This window comes from Pantherophis guttatus, chromosome 2 (assembly GCF_059756535.1).
Source record: "Pantherophis guttatus breed Tessera chromosome 2, ASM5975653v1, whole genome shotgun sequence".
Classification (NCBI taxonomy): domain Eukaryota; kingdom Metazoa; phylum Chordata; class Lepidosauria; order Squamata; family Colubridae; genus Pantherophis; species Pantherophis guttatus.
Window position 1 is genome coordinate 264,548,159 of NC_142064.1, and position 22,967 is coordinate 264,571,125.

General features: G+C 41.6%; 2 protein-coding genes across 3 annotated transcripts in view; one reads left to right on the forward strand and one right to left on the reverse strand.

Moving 5' to 3' along the window:
* LOC132710035 (uncharacterized) overlaps positions 1 to 22,967 on the reverse strand; it is a 173,535-nt gene that overhangs the window by 31,425 nt on the left and 119,143 nt on the right. The gene's annotated exons all lie outside the window — the stretch shown is intronic.
* On the forward strand, positions 1,009 to 13,109 carry LOC117659800 (uncharacterized). Of its 2 annotated transcripts, none has more exons than XM_087884053.1 (2): positions 1,009 to 1,574; positions 10,477 to 13,109. In XM_087884053.1, the coding sequence occupies exon 2, from the start codon at positions 11,012 to 11,014 to the stop codon at positions 12,542 to 12,544; it is 1,533 nt and encodes a 510-aa protein (XP_087740179.1). In that variant the 5' UTR covers positions 1,009 to 1,574; positions 10,477 to 11,011; the 3' UTR covers positions 12,545 to 13,109. The 2 variants fall into 2 exon arrangements, with proteins under 2 accessions (XP_087740179.1, XP_087740178.1); XM_087884052.1 differs by having other exon boundaries at positions 1,009 to 1,404.

Genomic DNA, 22,967 nt, shown 5'->3' on the forward strand with positions numbered 1-22,967 from the left:
CTCCTCCTCTTGGAGCCCATTATGACGTGGAGCAACAGCCACGCCGGGCCAGTGTCTCGGTGAGGAAAGCTGCTCAGGCCAGGCAAGGAGTGACTGGGAGGGGCCAGTGGTGGGTTCAGCTGACAGGGAGCTACAGCACGGGGATGAAAAAGCTTCATTTTTCTGGGAATCTGAAATTACTCTTGATTTAAATCGTATGGTAAAAAGCACCCAAAGAACAACATCAGCACAACCCTCACCTGTTTTTGGAAATGGTTCAAGAAAGAACACACACACACAAAAGAGAGACACAGAGAGAAAGAGAGAGACAGAGAGGGAGAAAGAGAGACAGACAAGGCAGAGGGAGACAAAGAGGGAGAAAGAGACAGAGAGATGAGAGAGATAGAGGGAGAAAGAAAGAGAGGGAGAAAGAGAGGGAGAGAAAGAGAGGAGAAGTAGAGGGAGACAAAGACACATTGAGCGAGAGATACCTGTTTCCCCACAGAAAACATAGGGAACCACAAAACCTGGGTAGGCGTGGCTGGGGGGGGTGTCATGTGACTGGGTGGGAGTGAGTGATTTGGAGTTGGTCCCATCCACCCAGAGGTTTAGGTGCTTCATCACTTGAAGTTTTTAAACATAAACTGGATAATCACTTGTCTGAAATGGTATAAAGTCTCAGGCTTGAGCAGGGGGCTGGACTAGAAGACCTCCAAGGTCCCTTCCAGATCTATTCAGATTGATTGATTGATCTTGAAAGCTGCAGCCTTGAATTTGCTGTGGGAGCACCGGGAACAAGTCAATGGGTATGTTTTGTGGGGAGGAAGAAGATCCGATTTGGTGTAGTGGTGAAGGCACCAGCTTAGAGACAGAGAAACGCTCAATTCCAGTGCCACCTGAAGGGCAAACCCATCTGTTCAACTTTGGCCAGTCCTCTCAGCCCTTGGAAGCAGGAAAGGGGGGGGGGCTTCCAAAAACCCTTCCAAAGGAACCTGCAAGCCCAGGCATCAAGACTGACCCAAAGGCACCAAAAACGAAGCGAAGTAATGTCACACTTCACTTTTTCACTTGGCTCAGTTGCAAAGATCGGTTGCTAGGAGTCGAAAAGGACCTGCTGCCATATAATCCCTGAAAACCTCTTCTAAACGCCTTGGTGGAGATTGGACAAGCGTGTTTTTCCACCTCCTGTCGCTAGATGGCGGGCAGGCAACACTGTGCCTAAAAAGCCATCAACACAGTAGTGCCATCCGTGCTCGAGCTTACAAACAGGAGTTTTTAAACCATCGATCGAGTACTGCATTGCTAGATAGGATGGGAAGAGAGGAGAAGCGCAGAGGAACTTCCTCTTCCGGATGACTGATGGGAGGAAGTTGGTGTGCAGAGCGGCTCTTGTGCTGTTTCCATGGTCGAAGCAGCAGCTGGCAGGTGAGTGGAGGGCAGCAGGTGGGAGGAGAGTCCGGGAGCAACTTGGGCTGGAAGCGGAGAAGCAACTGGGCTGAAGCCTCTCAGCTGCGGCTGCTGCAGGTTCCTTCCCTCCCCAAATGGAAGCCCACTGGTGCTGCAGGCTGGGAAACTGGGGGCTGCAATTTCTGCTGGTGGGAAGCTTGAAAAAGCCTCTTTCAAGTGGAGGTTGGTTCTTTGGGAATGGCTTCCCTCCAGAGGTTGTGGCTGCTCCGTCCCTGGAGGGTTTTGAGGGGCGATTGGGCAGCCATTTGTTCTGGACGGAATAGGGTCTCCTGCCTGAACAGGGGATGGACTAGAAGACCTCCAAGGTCCCCCCAACTCAATTCTTCTCTTATGGACCTGATGTTTTCTGGGCAACAAGATCGGATTTATTTGCCTCTGGTCTTTTTTGGGTTGTTCTTGTTTTCTTCTACTTCCATTTCTAGCTAACAAGTATGTGTTTCCTATTGGTGCCCCCCCAGGCTCCACTGTGCTTAACCCAGCACTTTTTAAAAAATAGCTATTGAATGTTTGTATTTATTTATAAAATGTATTGGCCACCAACCTTACCGTGACATAACTGCGATTGACAGATATGGCTCAGTGAAATAAGAGACAGAGTCCAAGTGTGTGTGTGTGTGTGTGTGTTGATAAGCCAATGCATTTCTTCATCCTCCTAAGAAGGAAGGAACCCTGAGCGTAGTGAAAGGCAGATATTTATACATTTCTTTGCTTTCGCTTCATTACATAAGAGGCAGTTGGCACATGACAGAGAAGATATAGAAATTATAAAAATAGTCAAGTTTGCCTTCTGTGGTTTTGGTCACGTGGCTAACCCATAGGCTAGTGTTCCCTGTGAAATTTTCCATGGCTTCAAAAGCCTTTTTTTTGATTGAAAAGTTTTATAAAAGATACAAACATTTTCTCCACCCTCCCACCGCTCCACCCTCACCCCATCCCACCCCCCTTGCCCACCCACCCCCGTCCCTAGACTTCCCAGAACAAGCACAGGGTATAGCATTCACAAACATAAAACTAAAATATGCTAACAATTTGTTGGCTTCAAATTCTCCCTAGGTCTTTAACTCCTTATAACTCAAAACACTATAAACATAAACTAAAGATTAAAAATGTTTCATTCATAAGCTGTATGAAACTTCTTAGTCTGATACTTGTTTTGAATATAGTCAATCCACCTTCTCCATTCCTATATATATATCTTTCATTTGAGTGATCTTTAAGATATGATGAAATTTTCGCCATCTCTGCCAAATGCACGACTTTTAATGTCCATTCCTCAATAGTAGGTGGATCTTCTTTCTTCCAATGCTGTGCCACCAGTAACCTGGCTGCTGTTATTAAGTTTAAAAACAACTTAGTCTCTGTCACAGTACATTCTGTAACTATTCCCAACAAAAGAGCCTTGATAGTACAGTGGTCTAAGCACCCTGTTATTAACACAGCTGCCTGCAATTACTGCTGGTTCGAATCTCTCCAAGGCTCAAGGTTGACTCAGCCTTCCATCCTTTCTAAGGTAGGTGAAATCAGGACCCAGTTTGTGGGGGCAATAAGCTGACTTTGTATAAAATATACAAAAGTATGAAGGCTATTGCTTAACGCATTGTAAGCCGCCCTTCCAGAGAAGGGCGTCATATAAATCAAATTAAAAAAACAAAACAAAACTGTGGTGTAAATTTGATCTTTTTCTTTAAAATATTTTGAATAATCCACCATATTTTTATCCAAAAAGCCTTAATTTTTTTACATGTCCACCATATATGAAAATACGTAGCGTCTTCACACTCACATCGCCAACACTTAGGTTGTAAATTTGGATACATACAGGCTAGTTTTTTTGGATCTAAATGCCATCTATAAAAGATTTTTATAAAAGTTCTCTCTTAAATTTTGGGCTTGTGTAAATCTTACATTTCCCATATCTTTTCCCATGTTTCCATCCTTATTGGTTCTCCTATATTTTGTGCCCATTTTATCATACAATCCTTGACTAGCTCTGTTTCTGAATGTATTTCAACTAATACATTATACAACCTTTTTATATGCATTTGACTTTTGTCTCTTATTTGTTTTATCAAGTTCTCATCCTGTTGCAAAATACCAGTTTTCTGATCTTCTCCCCATCTGGCCTGCAGCTGTCCATACTGAAACCAAGTTCTAATTATTCCTTCTTCTCTTAATTGTTCCATAGATTTTAGTTGTAATCTAACTCCTTCTTTATAAAGGAGTGCCTTATATGTAATCTTATCTTGTTTTTGCTCCACATTTATATTCTCTATCGCGTGTCTGGGTACTGTCCATATTGGTAACTTATCGTTTAATTTGTATTGATATTTCTTCCAGACACGCAATAAAGCATTCTTTAATATATGACTTTTAAAAGTCTTATCTACTTTATTATCATACAGTAAATAAGCATGCCAGCCGTAGACCAGACCATATCCTTCAATGTTTAATATCCTTTCCTCCGTTAAATTTATCCAATCAGTAACTGCTGAGAGGGCAGCGGCTTCGTAATACAATCTTAAATTGGGCATTTTAAGACCTCCTCTTTCTCGTGCATCTTGCATTATCTTTTGATTTACTCTCAGTTTCTTCCCTGCGTACACAAACTTATTTATGCCCTTCTGCCATTCCTTCAAATTTTCATATTTTTAAAGTATAGGTATCATTTGAAAAAAATAAAATAAAAACCTTGGTAAGACATTCATTTTTACTGCCGCTATCCTTCCCAGCAAGGACAATTGTAATTTTTTCCACTTTTCCATCTCTTTCTGTATTTTTTGCCACAACGGTTCATAATTGTGCTGATATAGTTTCATATTTGTGGTCATAATATAAACCCCTAAATATTTAACCTTCTTTCCTATCTCAAATCCTGTTACCCTTTCTATCTCTTCTTTTTGGCTTCTAGTCATGTTTTTAGCTATTATCTTTGTTTTAGCTGTATTTATTTTAAAACCAGATACTTGTCCATATGGGTTAATTATATCCATCAAGGCTGTAATCGATTGTGCTGGTTGGGCTAAGGTAACAACCAGGTCATCTGCAAATGCCCGTAACTTATACTCATGCTGTCTGATTTTAATTCCCTTTATTGTATCTGTCCCACGTATTTTACTCAGTAAAATTTCCAGCGTCAAAATAAACAACAATGGAGACAAGGGACAATCTTGCCTTGTTTCTTTTTCTATATTAAAAATATCTGTTAAACCACCATTAATTATTATTTGCGCTGTTTGTTTCTGATATATTGCCTTAATAGATTGTATAAAATAATCTCCAAGTTGCATCCTTTGTTAATTTCAATAGAAAATGCCAATTCAATCTATCAAAGGCTTTCTCAGCATCCAAAAATACTAGCACTGCGGGGACCTGGTTGTTCTTTCCCAAATACTCTAGTAAGTTAACAATTTGCCTTACATTACTTTTCATTTGTCTACCATTTATAAAACCAGTTTGATCATGATGAATCATTTGCTGCATAACTATCAATAATCTATTTGCTAATATTTTAGCAAAAATCTTATAATCTGTATTTAAAAATGAAATCGGCCTGTAGTTTTTTGGATCTGTATGATCTTGACCTTCTTTTGGGATCAAAGAAATAAAAGCCGTCTTCCAAGTTGGAGGTACCTCTCCTCCCTGTTGTATATTGTTAAATAATTCCTTCAGTGGTTCCAGCATTTCCTCCTGTAAACTCTTATAATAAACAGCTGTCAAACCATCCGTCCCAGGAGCTTTACCCACCTTCAATTGCTTAATTGCAAACAAAATTTCCTCGGAAGTTATCAATTGATTTAAACTATCCCTCTGCTCTTTTGAAGTTATATAAATGTTCTCTTTCTGCAAATATCTATCTATATCTGTATCTTGAATTTTATCACCAGTATACAGCCTTGAGTAAAACTCTAAAAAAGATTTTTTAATCAATTCTTGCTCATGAACCTCTTTACCCTTGTATTTTATTTTCTCTATAGTCCTTGATTTCTGCTTTTTCCTTAACAAATATGCTAACCATCTGCCAGGTTTATTGGCATTACAAAAAGTATTATGTTTAGCATATTGTAAATTAGTTGCCACTTGGTCTGCTATTAACATGTTAAATTGACCTTTCAGTAAATTAATTGCCTCTTTAATTCTCTTATCTGTTTAGCTATCAAAGCTCGTTCTTGTTTTCTAATCTCTTCTTCTAGTTCCTTTCTTTTTTCCCCCCTGTTTTTTTCTATACTTATTATTCAAATATATCAAAATAGCTCACATATATGCTTTACTTGCATCCCACACCATTTCCATCGATGTACCCTTTTGCATATTCATAACAAAAAATTCTTTCATAAATTTTTTACACTCTTTAACATTTTCTTGTTTAAATTATCGTTTAACCTCCAGGACCTCATAAGCCCCTTTCCATACTCCAGTTCCCTCCAGACTGGACTATGGTCTGTCAATGTTCTTGAACAAATCTTCGTATTCTTCACCCTAGAAAAGAGGTCGTTACTAATTAGTATAAAGTCAATCCTTGAAAAGGATCGATGTCTATCCGAAAAGAAAGTAAAATCTTTTTCTTCTGGGTTTCTTTCACGCCAAATATCCCTCAACTCCCAAACATCCATCATCTCCAAAAACGATTTGGGCAATCTTGCTTTTGCTGAAACATTTTGCTTAGGTCCCTTCTTGTCCTTTTTAACATCCAAAACACCATTCCAATCACCCAATAGGATACAAGTTTTGTATCCTCATTGTGTCAACTTAGAATGTAGACAATTATAAAAAATTTTCCTGTTGTTGGTTAGGGGCGCATACTCCAATTAAAAGTAATTTTTCTCCCTTTATTAAAAGTTCAATTGCTAAGAATCTTCCTTGATCGTCTGCTTCAATTAATTTAGCAATTAATTCTCTTTTCAAATATATAACTATACCATTTTTCTTCTCTGGTGCTGCTGCTACATAATGTGTACCTAATCTTGTATTTATTAAATATTTTTGATCTTCTATCCTAATATGAGTCTCTTGTAAACAAATTACGTCATTTTTAAATTGTTTAAGATAGTGAAATATTTTCCTCCTCTTCTGTGAAGAATTCAAACCATTAACATTCCAAGTTAAAAACCTAGTTCTCATGTTTGGGCCTCTGAAGCATTTGGAGCATTTGCTGATGGTCATGCCTCATTTGACCTTTAGGTCTGGCTCCTCCCACTGCTTCTGTTTTTGTAGTTCCTTGAGTTGCCATCTGGAGTTGTTGCTGTCTTAATTCTTCCTTGCGTTTAGCTGTTGCTGCTCTGTTCTGTCTTTGATCCTTTGGTTCTTCTGGTATATCAATTAAATCCAAATCTTGAACAGCTATCTGGATTTGTAGGAAATCTTCTTGACTGGTTGTGGCTCCCCCCTGAACTATTGTCATCAGCTCTTCTCTCTCTCCTTCCATTACTTCCTTTTTTCTTTTAACTTCTGGTGATTTTGGTGGCCCAGCCTTTAACACGTTGGCATAGAAATCTCTTGCTTTCCATACTGTATTAAGCCGATATCTCTCACCCGAATAGTTCACAACTAAGCCGGCTGGCACTTCCCATCTATACTGTATTTGGCATTTTCTCAGTTCATCCACCAGAAAGACATAATCCCTTCTGGCTCTCAACATTTTTTTGGGGGGGGGGATTTCTTTCATTGTCATCACCTTTGGCCTTCCTCTTGAAGCTTATTTTTAAAGGTAGCCTGTAAAATTTCATTACGTAGTCTCCTTGTGGTAAAGTATATTACAGTGTCTCTTGGTAAATGTTTCTGTCTGGCCACCCACGAATTGACGCGATATATCTTGTCAATCTGCCAGCCTAACTTCACTTTCTGCACCCCCAACATCTGTGCCAATGCCTCTGACATCATCTCTTTCAAATTCTCTTGTTTGTTCTCCTTCACCCCTCTTATTCTTAGAGCAAATTCCATATCTCTCTATTGAATCATTGTTACATCAGCTTCAGCCCTTTCAATTTTGTTCTGAGTCTCTTCTAATTTATTGTCCAAGATTTCAGTAGATTGCTTAATTTCTTCAACTTTATCATCCAAGATTTCAATGTGACCTGCCAAACCTTTAAATGCCAATATTATATCATCCCTATTTTCCTGAATCCGAACTGAGATCTCATCTGAAACAGACTGTGTTTTTTCATTAGTTTCATTAATTTTTTCATTAATCACAGTAGCAATTTTATCCTGTATAGCTTTTAGGGCTTCTTGTATCATTTCAAACGTTAAAGTCTGTGGATCTGTTGGGGGAACAGAGGCTTGCATTCTAGAAGTATGGGCTGGAGAGCTTCCGGCACTCCCAGTTCCTTTAATAGGAACAGTCTTTACAGGTTTTGAGGCCATTTTTCAGTTTAAATTAATCTTTGTATTTTAATCAGAAGCCAAAAAGAAGAGTTTAACAAAGTCAAAAATTTTTCCCAGTCTTAAATTGATGTCTTAAAATCCTCCTTCTTTCAGTACAAAAATTTTTCCCAAGCAAGAGGCTATCAGCGAAACGAAACTTTCCTTTCACTTTTACTTTCCACGCCCTTTCAAGCCTCAATCGCCATCTTGTTACAAATTTACAAAATTGTTATTTCCGAAGGAGATAATGAACATTGGAGTTAAGTTTAGTTGTTATTTCCGAAGGAGGTAATGAACATTGGAGTTAAGTTTAGATACTTGCAGTCTGACTTCTCCTGGCTTGTTCTGCCTGCAGCAATTTAGGATGTTGGAAATCCCCTCAGTTGTTATTGGCAGAATTGGTCGCGGCACCTTGCTCCACTAATTAGCAGAGTCGTCCCAAGTCCGGGGCAGATTGACAGGCTTCTAGGGAGCTCTCGCCCTTTGCGCCCCAGAATTTCTCCTAGGGCACTTGGGGAGCTCTACCTTCACCTGTCGGCTCTCCTCCCTCCCCTTTGCCCGGGGAGAAAGTTTCCAACTGCCAGACAGCTGTTTTTCGGCTGTTCTGGTGGCTTTTACGATACCGGGGATCGGGCGCTCACGGAGGAGTGTCTGTGACACGCGCGGAGCCAACCGGAAGTCACTTCAAAAGCCTTTTGAGGCCTGAACTTCAGCCTTGCCATCTCAACATACGAGCAATCATCCAATTCATCCAATTCCTGATTAACAATAGCTCAGAAGGTTTCAGATGTTTTTTCAGCCTTCAAAGACATGAATTATCTTCATATTGTAGGTGTGTATATTTTTATTTCTGAATGTACATACCTGCAAATGTATAATCTATCCCCAGGACCTCCAGATAAACAGTCATGTGAAAAAGAAAGTATACTCACCTTGACTTTTATGATTTTATGTATCAAGACATAGTAAAAATCAATTGGTCCTTAGAAGTTCTTAATAGTAGGTAAATACAACCACAGATGAACAACAACACATGAAATATTACATCAGGTCATCATTTATTTTATAAAAAGGAAGCCAAAACGGTGAAGTCATGTATGAAAAATGTATGATTCAATAATTTGTAGAACCACCTTTAACAGCAACAACTAGAAGTAATTCTTTTCTGTGTGACTTTATCAGTCTCTTTGTGGAGGAATTTTGGCCCAGTCTTTTTTACAACATTGCTTCAGTTCATTGAGGTTTGTGGGTGTTTTTTTATGCACAACTCTCTTGAGGTCCTGCCAATTGGGTTGAGGTCTAGACTTTGACTGCAGCACCTTGATTCTTTTTCAGCTATTTTGTTGTAGATTTGCTGATGTGTTTTGCGACCATTATCCTGTTGCATAATCCTTTGTCAGCCAAGCTTTAGCTATTGGTGTGATGGCCTCTGGCTCAATTGCATTATGGCCAACCATTTCCACTTTGGTCTGGTCTGTGCAAAGGACAGTGTTCCCGAAGTCCTGTGATTTCTTCAGATGCAACTTTGCAAACAACAGCCATGTGCTATGACCTTTTTAGAGAGAAGAGGCTTTCTCCATTCAACCCTTCCAAACGAACCATACTTCTTCAGTAATTTTCTAATTCCATTGTTATGAATCTTAACATTTAACATGCTTATTGAAGCCTGTAGAGCAGGGGCGTCAAACATGTGTCATCATGGCATGATCATGTGATCACAACTTTTTCCCCTTCTTTAAACGTGGCCGTGGCCAGCGTGTGACCCATCTGGCGCACAGGCCACTAGTTTGACAGCCCAGCTGTAGAGTCTGAGATATAACTCTTTGCAATTTCTCTGGCCATTGCACCGTCTGACCTTGGGCTGAATTTCCTTGAACGTCCACTCCTGGGAAGATTAGCAACTCTCCTGAATGCTTTACACTTGTCTTCCACACTGTAGAATGATGGGTTTTTAATTGTTTGGAAATGACCTTTTAAACCTTCCCAAATTGATGGGCAGCAACAATTTTTTCTCTTGCTGATTCTTTATTCTTTGGCATTGTGTTAACACACAATTCAGTCAGAGATAGATGTAATGATACTTGCTGATGATCAATTGATGAAGGGCATTTTATTAGCAGTACGTGGCTGCTACTTCCCCTCTTTATACTATGGAAGCAGTGAGAAATTTCCTAATGGTGAGAACAATTAACCAGGAGAACGGCTGGCCTTCAGAAGTTGTGGTGCTCCATCACTGGAGGCTTTTCAGAAGAGATGAGACAGCCATTTGTCTGAAATGATATAGGGTGACCTCCAAAGTCCCTTCCAATTCTGTTATTCTGTTCTGTTCTGTTGCGATGATATTTATGATACCCTGATAAGTAAAACCACAAGAAATCAAAGCAGGTGTAGTTTCTTTTTCAATTGATTGTATTTGAAAACAACCCTTTGCATTGCTAAGAATTTGTGATTGACTGAAGTCAACAATCGAATTAGAATCATTGAATGGATATTTGAACTTGGATCTGGGTGGTCTTCCGTGTCTCAATTGAATCATGATCAATGTAAGAGGTTATTGGAGCATTGTGGCATGTTTGCTTTTTCATTATAATGTAAACTTTTTCTTCTTTTCTCATCTTCTGCAACTGTTTTATACACAATTAAAGATACACTTTTATTTGAATCTTATAGACAAAGAAGATGGCAATGAGCACTCTGGACAACTGAGGATAACAAACAACTTTGAATAGCAAAACAAGTCAGTCCAGAAATCAAAATATTTTCCATTTCCTTCAGAGAGTCCCCCAGCAGGTGAGAGAGAAATGAGAGAAAATCAAGAAGAGATTTCTAACTGGAAAAATAGAGAGTGAAATTAAAGCATACGTTACATGAAAAGTCACGGGGGATTATTTTTCCATTCAGGAAAAGAGGGAAATATCTGGAAGTTACTGGGGAGGAAGCCACGTAGAGCAGACAGTGTTGCAGGCCTTGCTCTGGGAGGAAGAAAATCACCAGTAAATCAAAGCAGCACTAAAGGGATTATCCATATTTTTGACCACCTCAAGAATATTAGTTGTGGAAAAACTCCATAGACGTTTCTGTTCTGGGAAAGATACAACTTGCAAATCACAGCTGATTATGCCAGAGGGGATCCAGACTGGAGAAAAACCGTACAAATATTCTGAATGTGGCAAAAGCTTTGGTCAGAACAACTCCATTTTCTTTCATGGAAGGACTCACACAAGAGAGAAGCCCTACAAATGTTCCCAATGCGGTAAATGCTTTAGCAAGCATGGCAACGTGGACTCACACCAAGGAGAAACCATTTGAATGTCCTAATTGTGAGAAATGTTTCAGTAACAATTACAACCTGGTGACACACCAGAGGACTCACACAGGAGAGAAACCATTTGAATGTCCTGATTGTGGGAAATGTTTCGTTCAGAATTCCAGCCTGGTTCAACACCAGAGGACTCACACAGGAGAGAAACCCTATAAATGTCCTGACTGTGGGAAAAGTTTCAGTCAAAATTCCAATCTCATTGGCCACCAGAGGACTCACACAGGAGAAAAACCCTTTAAATGTCCTGACTGTGGGAAAAGTTTCAGTCGGAATTCCAACCTCATTGGCCACCAGAGGACTCACACAGGAGAGAAACCCTTTGAATGTCCTGACTGTGGGAAAAGTTTCAGTCATAATTCCAGCCTGGTTCAACACCAGAGGACTCATACAGGAGAGAAACCCTTTGAATGTCCTGATTGTGGGAAATGTTTCAGTCAGAATTCCAGTCTGATTCAACACCAGAGGATTCATACAGGAGTGAAACCCTTTGAATGTCCTGATTGTGGGAAAAGTTTCAGTCAGAATTCCAGCCTGGTTAAACACCAGAGGACTCATACAGGAGGGAAACTGTACGAGTTTCCAGACTGTAGGACAAGTTTCAGTCAGAATTCCAGCCTGGTTCAGCACCAGATGATTCACACAGGAGAGAAACGCTTGAAATGTCCTGACTGTGGGAAAAGTTTCAGTCAGAATTCTAGTCTGATTAAACACCAGAGGATTCACACAGGAGTGAAACCCTTTGAATGTCCTGACTGTGGGAAAAGTTTCAGTCAGAATTCTAGCCTGGTTCAACATCAGAGGGTTCACACAGGAGAGAAACCCTTTGAATGTCCTGATTGTGGGAAATGTTTCAGTCAGAATTCCAGCCTGGTTCAACACCAGAGGATTCACACAGGAGAGAAACCCTTTGAATGTCCTGACTGTGGGAAAAGTTTCAGTCATAATTCCAGCCTGGTTCAACACCAGAGGACTCATACAGGAGTGAAACCCTTTGAATGTCCTGACTGTGGGAAAAGTTTCAGTCAGAATTCCACCCTGGTTCAACACCAGCGGATTCACACAGGAGAGAAACCCTTTGAATGTTCCGATTGTGGTAAAAGTTTCAGTAATAACTCCAACCTGGTGAAACACCAGAGGACTCATACAGGAGAAAAACCCTTTGAATGTCCTGACTGTGGGAAAAGTTTCAGTCAGAATTCCAGCCTGGTCCAACATCAGAGGACTCATACAGGAGAGAAACCCTTTGAATGTCCTGACTGTGGGAAAAGTTTCAGTCATAATTCCAGCTTGGTTAAACACCAGAGGACTCACATAGGAGGGAAACTGTACGAGTTTCCAGACTGTGGGAAAGATCTCAGTACTAGGGTTAATATTATGAATCATGTCCTTATACACAAAGGGGAGAAATCATTTTAGTGTCCTGAGTGTGGAGAGTGCTTTAGCAAATATTCCACCCTTATTGCTCACAGAAAAATCCACATGATGGTCAAATGATCAGTGTAGAGAAGGCTTGAATTTCATTTCTGGTGTCCCATTGTAAATCTAGCTGAGATATTGATCATTTAAATTGATTAAATTAATTAGAATTTGCCTGATTTTTTGTAGGCAAATATGTAATGGTATTAGGTGGGGCAGAGGAAAGAAAAAGTTAGAACATATTACTTTGATAATGGCTATCTGGCCTTCAGTATAAGAAGTTGCTGGATATTTATTTTTGTAGAAATTGGGCAATTATGTAAAAACCCACCAAACTTCTTGAATTGGAGTCAAAAGTTGCTTCCCTCCTCCTGCACCTATAAGTTCCCTGTGACTTCTCTGAGGAAACACTGTTGATGGTGGGAGGCTCCCAGAACAACAAGCAAGCAAGAAGGACATCAAGTATGCTGCAGAAAAAGTTAACTCAAATCTTTTTGGAGTGGCACTCAATGTCTGGCGATTTAATGGATTAGTTATTACAGGTTTATTGACAGCAACACACAAACTGTCATTTCCTTCTTCAGTGTGTTTTCTCTCCCGCCCTCCCTCTCTCTCTCTCTCTCTCTCTCACTCACTCACACACACACACACACACACACACACACACACACACACATCTCAGTGAGAACAACCTTATTACTTCCTGGCAGTCAATGGGGGAGAAGAGAGGTAAAAAAAAAGCATAAAGTAAGGGAATATTGTGGTCAAAACATGCCTCATCTAAAGCAACCAATCACTTTGAAGATTCAACATATATTAAGCATGCAAATAATCACTGTGCACAATGGATTCCAGCAAAGCATTGGCAGCTTTCTGAGCAGCCCTGACCTAAAGCAGAACCGCAGGTTATATATACTGTTGGCCCACTACATTAGAAAGATGTAGAAACAGGCAAGCACCCTATAGAGTACAGCATGACGTTGGAATATTTTTGATAATCTCATTATTTCTCCCTGCCTACAAGGTCCGCAGGGCAACTATGCGCTCTGTGAGATACGGTCAGGGAATATAAACATTTTGACCAGTGGTGGGTTGCTACCGGTTTTCCCCAGATCAGGCAAAGTGGTAGAGCGAGAGGCATGCACAGAAGCAGCCTGTGTGCGCACAAGCGAACCGTTAGCGAACAGAATTGAAACCCACTACTGATTTTGACCCACTGGTCCAGAAATTCCAGTCTGATTCTTCCCCCTGTGCCCATGCAGGCCCAGTTCAGCTTGTTGTCAATGTTTACTTACAACAAGACTTTAAGCTCTCTACAACTATTGGGGTGCAGGAGCATCTCTAGAGGTTTGCTAGTGAATGTAACTCAGTGGTCTGTATGGATAATCACTGGGGACTTTCCATGACTGAGTGGAGAATACAAACTCTACCTCCCTGCTCTTAAACCAACACAATATCCACCCTATCCAATACCCTCCCTATGCTCAGACTGAAGAAAATGGCCTTGGGAGCAGTGGTAGGTTGCTCCCTGTTTGGTCCGGTTCCTGCGAACTGGTAGTAAAAGCGGCGGGAGGCTCTGCCCATCTGCCCTGATGTCAGGATGGACAATCTGTGTCTGCACAGAAGCTTTTGCACATTGCAAACCGGTAGTAAAGGTAAATAGAACCCACCCCTGCTTGGGAGATATGCAAACTCCATTACTAAAGAGGTGAAGGGGAAACATCTCCCAAGTCCACAGCACATGGATCCTATTCAGAAGAGACTCAGACAGACTCCTCCCTAATTCACAGGAGTATAAGAAGGGGGGAGAAGGTACAAAGAAGATACTTTACATGTGTTTTCACCCAAAAAGAAAACATGACACAACTTATCAAAAACAGAATCATAAGTGCCAGATTAGGAATGCAAATTAAAATATGGAAAAATAAGGTAAGAGAACACCTCTTGGCTCTAGACAAATTCAAATCACTGGGTCGGGACGGACTGCAGCCAGAATTTTACTGGAACTAATAAATGTGATTTCTGATCTGTCCCCGTACCCACACACACACAAACACAGCCAGTCGAGGGTTAAGGAAACACTTTGGAACGCACCCAGGTCTTATCTCCCACTTGGCAGCGATAGACACACCGTCTGCCAAGTGACTTTATTTTCAAAGTAAAACAGAAAGATAAATACTCAAGAGTCCAAATGTCCGACACTTTAAATCTTTCTCTCAGCAGCTCCGGACGAGGCTTTAGTGACTATCCAAGGTTTGCTTTGTTCGTCACAAAGATCCTTGACCACCACCCTCTATTATATAGTCTCTGGGGTGTGGTCCAGTGACTCAGTTCTAATCCCTAGCACGCCTCCTAAGCTGCTGCAAACGTTTATCACGCCATCGGAGGCGTGCGTCCAGGAATGATATTTCCTCATCACTCTGATTCGAATCAGCTGTCTCCTCCCTCGGCCGGCACTTGAGACAATGCCAGAGGGGAGGGGCCTGGAGAGGGAGGTCTGGCTGACTCCTCTTCCTCATGCTCGGAGCTTTCTTCCTCCGATGGGACAGGCTCAGAGGGCGGGGCCACAACAATTTCAGAACCATTGTAACATATTGTATGTTTCAAAGTCCTTGGAGCACGGGGAACTAGAGGTAGTCCTCAACTTACAATAGTTAATTTGGTGACCGTAGTTACGGTGACACTGAAAAAAGTGATTTATGATCATTTATCACACTTATGACCGTTGTAGCATCCCCCTGGTCATGTGATTTACATTCAGATATTTGACAACTGACATTTATGACAGTTGTAGTGTCCCGGAGTCATGCGATCCCCTTTTGTGACATGCTATCAACCAAACTCAATGGGGAAACCAGATTCACTTAACAACACTGTAACTCATTTAACAATGGCAATGATTCATTAACAAATGTGGCAAGAAAATTCATAAAACGGGGCAAAATTCACTTAACAAGTTTTTCGCTTAACAACATAAATTTTGGACTCAATTGTGGTTGTAAGTTCAGGACTACCTGTAACTGAGGACTGGAAAAGAGCTGATAGGGTCCCCATCTTCAAAAAGGTAAAAAACATGCAGGAATTTACAGACAAATCAGCCTGACATTAATATCTGGTAATATCTTGGAAAACATATCCAAGCAACAAATCTGTGAACACCTAGAAGCAAACAAGTTATAACCATTAGCCAACATGGGTTGATCCAGTGGTGAAATCCTCCGTGGATTGCCACCGGTTCACTGCCTGTGCATGCACATTGCACGCCACACGCACACTTCGCGCAGAAAAAGACTTCACAAGTTAAGTAGAACAGTGAGGGGGGGAAACAACTGTGCCACATGATTTAGATTCGCCGTGTGGCACAGCTGATCATCGGAAATACCAGTTCAGAGGAACCGGTAGGTATTTTTTACTACTGGTTCACCTGAACCAGTAGTTTTTATCACTATCGGTTTGCCCAAACTGGTGTGGACTGATAGCATTTCACCCCTGGGTTGATCAAAAAGAGATCATGCCAAACAAACCTTATTTCATTCTTTGACAAAGTGACTAAATTAGTGGACCAGAGAAATGCTGAGGACATAGTATACTTAGTTTTCAGTAAAGCATTTGATTAAATAGATCACAACCTACTTCTTGGCAAGCTAAAAAAGTGTGAACTTGAATAGTGGCCCCTATCTAACAAAATGATATTCAAGAAAGATAAAAATAAAGTTTTACACTTCGACAAGAAAAACCAATTGCATAGGTATAATTAAACTAGGTGAAACCTGGTTTAATTCCCGTAACTGTGAGAGGGATCTTCGAGTCCTAGTGTATAGCAGGGTGGATTTGATTTAAATCAAATCACAATTTAAGTCAGTAAGGCTTGATTTAAATCATAGTTTTCTACATGAAGACTAATTCTTGCTGGTATAACTTTAATATGCAAGTAGATGAAGATTTTTAGAATAACAACTTTTCATATTAGTTTTTTTATCCCCAGTTTAATAGGTTAATCATTCATATTTGGACAACTTTTCTGTTGTACCTAGGAAGGAGAAAAATAATCATTACCTTAATAATAACAATTTAAATAGATTTATTCAATCTATTGAAACAATAACATTACAGCATATATTATTTGCTTAAACAAACATCCATGTTTGTTAACTAATTTGGCTAAACAAAATATATATATTTTAAGAAACTTAGACTGTCATCCCAGCCTACACATGAAAAACTTAAATACTGTCCTCTGTAGCTCACTCGTCATCTTCATCTTCTTTGTTCATAATTTGGAAAAGAAAAACAAGCTTTCCTGCTTTATTGGGTCCCAAACGATTTCTCAATTTAGAATGAATGAGTCCAAAGGAAGAGAATATTCTTTCAACGCCTGCAGAAGAAGCTACTGCTGTTAAAAGTGAAATCATTACTTGAACAGTCTCTAAATCCAAGTGCTTAAGTGACTTCCACCAGTTCACTGGTGTGACTTTCTTTAAAATATCTTCAGCAAACATATATTTCTTGAATGGTTCCTCCTTAGCTTTGAAGTTTATTATAGTTGGCATTACAGATGGATGATTGCTGGAAACCCATGTCATAGCTAACTCCTCTTCCTCAGCTCTTAGGTTTTGACCCTGATACTGGATATTGACAATATTTGCCAATAAAATGAGCTGGAGACAGTACTTGTCCCATTCGTTTTTTTAATGCTTGTAATTTAATTCTGGCCATGTGTAGTTCTGTTTTTAAGTGTTCACTCAGTTCCTTCCAAATTTCAACAGCATCAGCATAAAACAGCTATTTTTCTGTATTTTGTTTAAAGCTTTAGAGATGGGTTTCAGGATGCTCAGCATATGTTCAACATTTCTCTTAAACCCAATGTTGAGGATTTTGGCCGTGACAGTGCCATCTATTTTATCTCGATTTTCTTCACAAACTCTCATCAGAATAGGCCAGTTCTTGATATACTGCTCAAAACAGTCCACCACAGAGTTCCATCTAACATCTTGTGGGAGCGTTAGCTTGGTTCCACCCATCCTTTTCAGAGCTGCTGCAGCAAAATGATTGTTACGGAAGTATTTAGCAATTTCAACAACATTAGTCTTTATTTCTGGAACACTTAAGTCTTTGGCTAAGAGATGCAGCAAATGAGCACTGCAACCATATGTTATTAGCTTTGTATTCCCTTCCTGCTCTTCTAAATTTCTTCTCATCTTGGATACATTTGCAGCATTGTCTGTGACCAAACTGCGTACTAGACATTTGAATTTTTGTTCACGTTATTATAGCTTTTACTGACACTTCATGTAAGTATTCTGCTGTGTGTGCATTTCCTGACGTATCAATTGTTTGTGCAAGGAAGACTTTCCCTTCTTCTGTTGCTACAAGCACATACAATAGGATCATTGTGGACATTACTCCACCCATCAATACTTAGGTTAACAATTCTACCCTCCAGAGCTGTTGCACATTGCTCCATTTCTCTGTCATACACTTTAACCAGCAGTTTCCCTGCAACATCTGCTCTGCTGGGTGGACTGTATCCTGGTCTCAGTGACTGAACCATATTAATGAAATGTGGGTTCTCAGTCAGACGGAAAGAAGAGTTTGTTACATAAGCAAACTGGGCAATTTTTTCATCAATTAACTCTTTTTCTAATCTAATTTTTATCACAAACTTATCTATGGTGGTTCCAGGAGGGAAGGGTTTTTTCTTTCTTTTAGGTGATAGTGATATGTGGCTGTGGGTGTCTGATGATGATGATGCTAATGAAGCACTATCCTGGATGGATAACTCTGAAACTGTAGAACAGGAGGATGGTGATCTTGAAGGTGGATAGTTTCCAGAATCCATGAATTCCCCTAAACAAAAAGGTCAATGCTGTTATTTTACTGTTTATACAATTTCTGCTTATTGTACACAGCACTGCCCCAAAAGGAATATTTGCTTTTCTTCATAACTGTACCAAATGACAGTAACATGCAGTAATAATAAATATAATTTTGCTTACCAACCTGCCTTACCGATAGGTAAAGGAATTTCATTAAAGTATTGCCAAACTGGGTCTCTTTTACGGCCTGCTGCCATTATAGGTTTTTTCCTCCAAGGAAAGAATGTGATAAACCTCAGGTCATACACACAAAAAGATCCAAAGACTTGTCTGTCTGTGGCTGTGCAGTATTGTGCTCAGAAAGTTTCACTTTCATTTTGTATTGCTTGTCTGCTTGCCCCTTCCTCCTCACACTTAGTTTCACTTTCTTCTTGTGCAGATCTATTCCACTCCAAACAATCAGAAAAATATTGTTTCTATTCTATTCACTGAAGTTCTTGAAACTTAGCACTGAAGGGGTTGATTCTGTATTCATAGGTTTGTAGAACAATAGGATTAAGGTCTTTTTCTCAACTCTGTTCATGTTATAACATTTTTGCTGTGAAGAAGAGGCATGTGATCTCTGCTGAGTCAAATTCAGTTTTGAGAACTGCAAAAGTAAACCAAGCATCTGTGATAATATCTTGTAGGCAGAGAAACTGCCCAATAATCTTACAAAAACCTCTGGAAGAGCATGACATTGTGAATGGATTAATGGAATTTATTTACCAAAAAAATTAAACATATATAGCCTTATTCTACATAATTAAAAAACTAATCTTTATTTCATGATGAAATAACCTTTGGATGGTAATATATTTTCCTCAAAAAGCATTTTATTAAAAAAAAATCCGATTTAAATAAAAAAAATCCGATTTAAATAAAAAAAATCTGATTTTTTTTATTTTTTTAAAAAAATCATTTATTTTTATCCACCCTGGTGTATAGTCACTTAAATGTGAGCCAACAGTTCAGATCAGATCAGATCAGATTAACAGAGTTGGAAGGGACCTTATGGGTCATCTAGTGCAACCCCCCGCTCAAGCAGGAGACCCTATACCATATCTGACAAATGGCAGTCTAATCTTTTCTTGAAACTCTCGAGTGATGAAGCTCCCACAACTTCCGAAGGCAAGCTGTTCCATTGGTTGATTGTTCTCACTATCAGAAAGTTCCTCCTCATTTCTTGAATCTCTCTTTGGTCAGTTTCCATCCATTATTCCTTGTCTGGCCTTCAGGTGCTTTGGAAAATAGCTTGACCCCCTCCTGTCCGTAGCAGCCCCTCAAATATTGGAAGACTGCTATCATGTCTCCCCTGGTCCTTCTCTTCACTAGACTAGCCATGCCCAGTTCCTGTAACCGTTCTTCATCTGTTTTAGTCTCCAGTCCCCTAATCATCCTGGTTGCTCCCCTCTGCACTTTGAGTTTCAACATCTTTTATAGTGTGGTGACCAAAACTGGATGCAGTACTCTAGGTGTGGTTTTACTAGAGCTTTATAGAGTGGTATTAGTACCTCACTTGATCTTGATTGTATCCCTCTGTTAATGCAGTTTAGGATTGCTTTGGCTTTTTTAGCTGCCGCTGCACACTACTGCCTCATATTCAGCTGATTGTGCACTAAGACTCCAAGATCCCTCTCACAGTCACTGCTATTAAGCCTGGTTTCCCCCAGTATACTTTTGGTTTTTCTTACCTAAGTGTAAGACTTTACTTTTCTCTACATTGAATTTCATTTTGTTAGATAGGGCCCAGTGTTCAAGTCTGTCAAGATCCATCTAGATCTTGAGCCTATCTTTTAGAGTGTTAGCTATTCTTGCCAGCTTTGTATCATCTGCAAATTTGGTGAGTTCCCCTTCTATTCCCTCATCTAAATCGTTTATGAAGATATTGAAGATTACTGGGCCTAAGAAGGAACCTTGTGGCACCCCCCTGCTTACTTCTCTCCATGTAGACGTACACCCATTAAGGACTACTCGTTGAGTACGGTTTGTCAGCCAGTTGCGAATCCATCTGGAGGTGAAGCTATCTATCCCACTTTTTTCTAGCTTATGAAGAAGTAGGTTGTGGTCTATTCTGTCGAATGCCTTGCTGAAGTCTAAGTATATTATGTTCACAGGATTTTGCTGGTCTACTAATTTAGTCACTATGTTGAAGAATGAAATAAGATTGGTTTGGCATGATCTGTTTTTAACATACCTGTACTGGCTGCTAATTATTACTTTACTCGTTTCTAGGTGTTGGCAGATCTGTTTTTCTCCAGCGCACTGCTTGGAGAATCCAAAGCGTGGGTAATGTTCACGTTCACATAAAATACCGCCAATTCAAAATGCAAACGCTACGATCGATATTGGACTATATTCGGCCGGGAGACCTGATGACTTCCATCGACTTGAAAGAGGCCTACCTGCACTTCCCCATCCATGCTCAGGTTTGCCTACAACAACCACCACTTTCAGTACAGGGCCATGCTGTTCGGACTCTCGTCGGCCCCTCGGGTCTTTACGAAGATGTTAGCGGCAGTGGCCGCTTCTCTCAGGCTGATCCCCATACGACTGTACTGCTACCTGGATGACATCCTCATCCTGTTGTCGTCGCCCACCCTGGCAGCAAAGGACCTCGAGATGGTGTCGTCGTCCTTCCAGTCGCACAGCTTTACACTGAACGTCGGGAAGAGCCACCTTCATCCAACCACCAGGATCCTTCACCTGGGTGCGATCCTGGATTCTCAGTTGGGCATGGTTTTCCTGTCCAAGGACCGCCGCCTCAGCATTCGCGACTTGGTATTGCAGATATTATCGCTTCCCCGGGTACCATTGCTCCTCCTATCCACTCTATTAGGGAAGATGATTTCCTGCATATCCATCATCCCTTGGGCCAGATTCCATTCCAAGCCCCTGCAATGGTACCTTTTACCGTTTCAGAAGACTCACCACAGCAACTCCCGGTCCACGGTACGGTTGCCTCCAGGGGTACGCGATTCCCTTTTCTGGTGGACCTCGCCATCCGTGCTCTCCGGGTGTTTGTTCCAAAACCCGCCCAGGGTGACAGTCACCACGGACGCGAGCTTGGGGGGCTGGGGCGCCCACCTTCGGACTCATGTCACACAGGGCCACTGGTCTCCGACCGAGGCTGCCAACGACATCAATTTGTTGGAGCTTCGTGCAATCAGACTCGCCCTGCTGCGATTCCAACATCTGGTGGAGGATCAGCATGTCCGGATACTAACGGACAATGAAACAGCGAAGGCTCACGTAAATTGTGAGGGAGGCACCCGCTCGGCGGCCTTGATGTCAGAGGCGGCCATACTATTGACCTGGGCAGAACAGCACACTCGGTGGCTGATAGCAGATCATATATCCGGGACCGACAACTGCCAAGCAGATTGGCTCAGCCGGCAGTTGATCAACCAAGCGGAATGGAAACTCCATCCGTCCCTCTTCCGCGAGATGTCCACCAGATTCAGCCAGCCAATCATCGACCTGTTTGCACATCCATCTAATGCCCAGCTACTGAGATTCTTCTCCCGATTCCAGTGTCCCATGGCAGAAGGCACCAACGCCCTACTTTGCCCCTGGCCCTGGGGCCTACTCTACGCCTTCCCTCCCCTCCCGCTCCTGCTGAGGGTGATTCGGAAAATTCTCCTGGAACAAGCAGATGTCCTCCTTGTCGCCCCGCACTGGCCGCGCAGGCCATGGTTCGCCGACCTGGTGGAACTCTCGGTCGCTCCCCCGTGGCTGATCCCGGATCACAAAATCTCTCTCAGCCAGGGGGCCATACTGCACCCAGAGCCCCAATGGTTGCAGCTGGCCGTCTGGCATTTGAACGGATCCGTCTGACCAAGGACTGTCTCTTGGAGGGCGTTATTTCCATCATTCAGGCCTCCAGACGTCCTTCTACGACTAGAATCTACAATGTCACCTGGCGCTCCTTCTGTTCTTGGTGCGCCGCTAAGCATTCGGATCCCACCTCGGCCTCAGCGTCCGAAGTCCTAGAGTTCCTGCATGCTGGCTTCAATAAGGGCCTCGCGGCGAGCACGCTCCGTAGGCACGTGGCTGCCCTGGACACCGTCCTTTCGGACTCTACCACCGCCACACTCTCCCGCAACCCACGTATCAGATCCTTTCTAAGAGGGGCGTCCAACCTGCGTCCCCCCTGTATTCATCGCTACCCTACATGGGACCTCTCGCTGGTTCTCCGGGCCCTGACCGCTCCTCCCTTCGAACCCTTGGCCTCCATCGGATTACGTCTACTTACACTGAAGGTCGTCTTCCTAGTCGCAATTACATCCGCATGACGAGTCTCGGAATTGGCGAGTACCTTGTCGGTACGGGACGATTTGTGTGTTTTCCATCCGAACAGTGTCGTCCTCAGGATGGACCCTTCATTTCTGCCCAAAGTGAATTCGACCTTCCACCGGGCTCAAGAGCTAATCCTTCTGGATTTTTGTCCGGATCCCAGGCACCAGTTAGAGGTCCAATGGCACACCCTAGATGTTCGCAGAGCACTCCACCGCTACATAAGGAGAACCTCGTCCTTCCGCCATTCGGAGGCTCTGTTTGTTTCGTTT

What these genes read in the sequence shown, in the direction of transcription:
- LOC117659800 (XM_087884053.1), top strand. Translation starts at nt 11,012, where the DNA reads ATGGAAGGACTCACACAAGAGAGAAGCCCTACAAATGTTCCCAATGCG.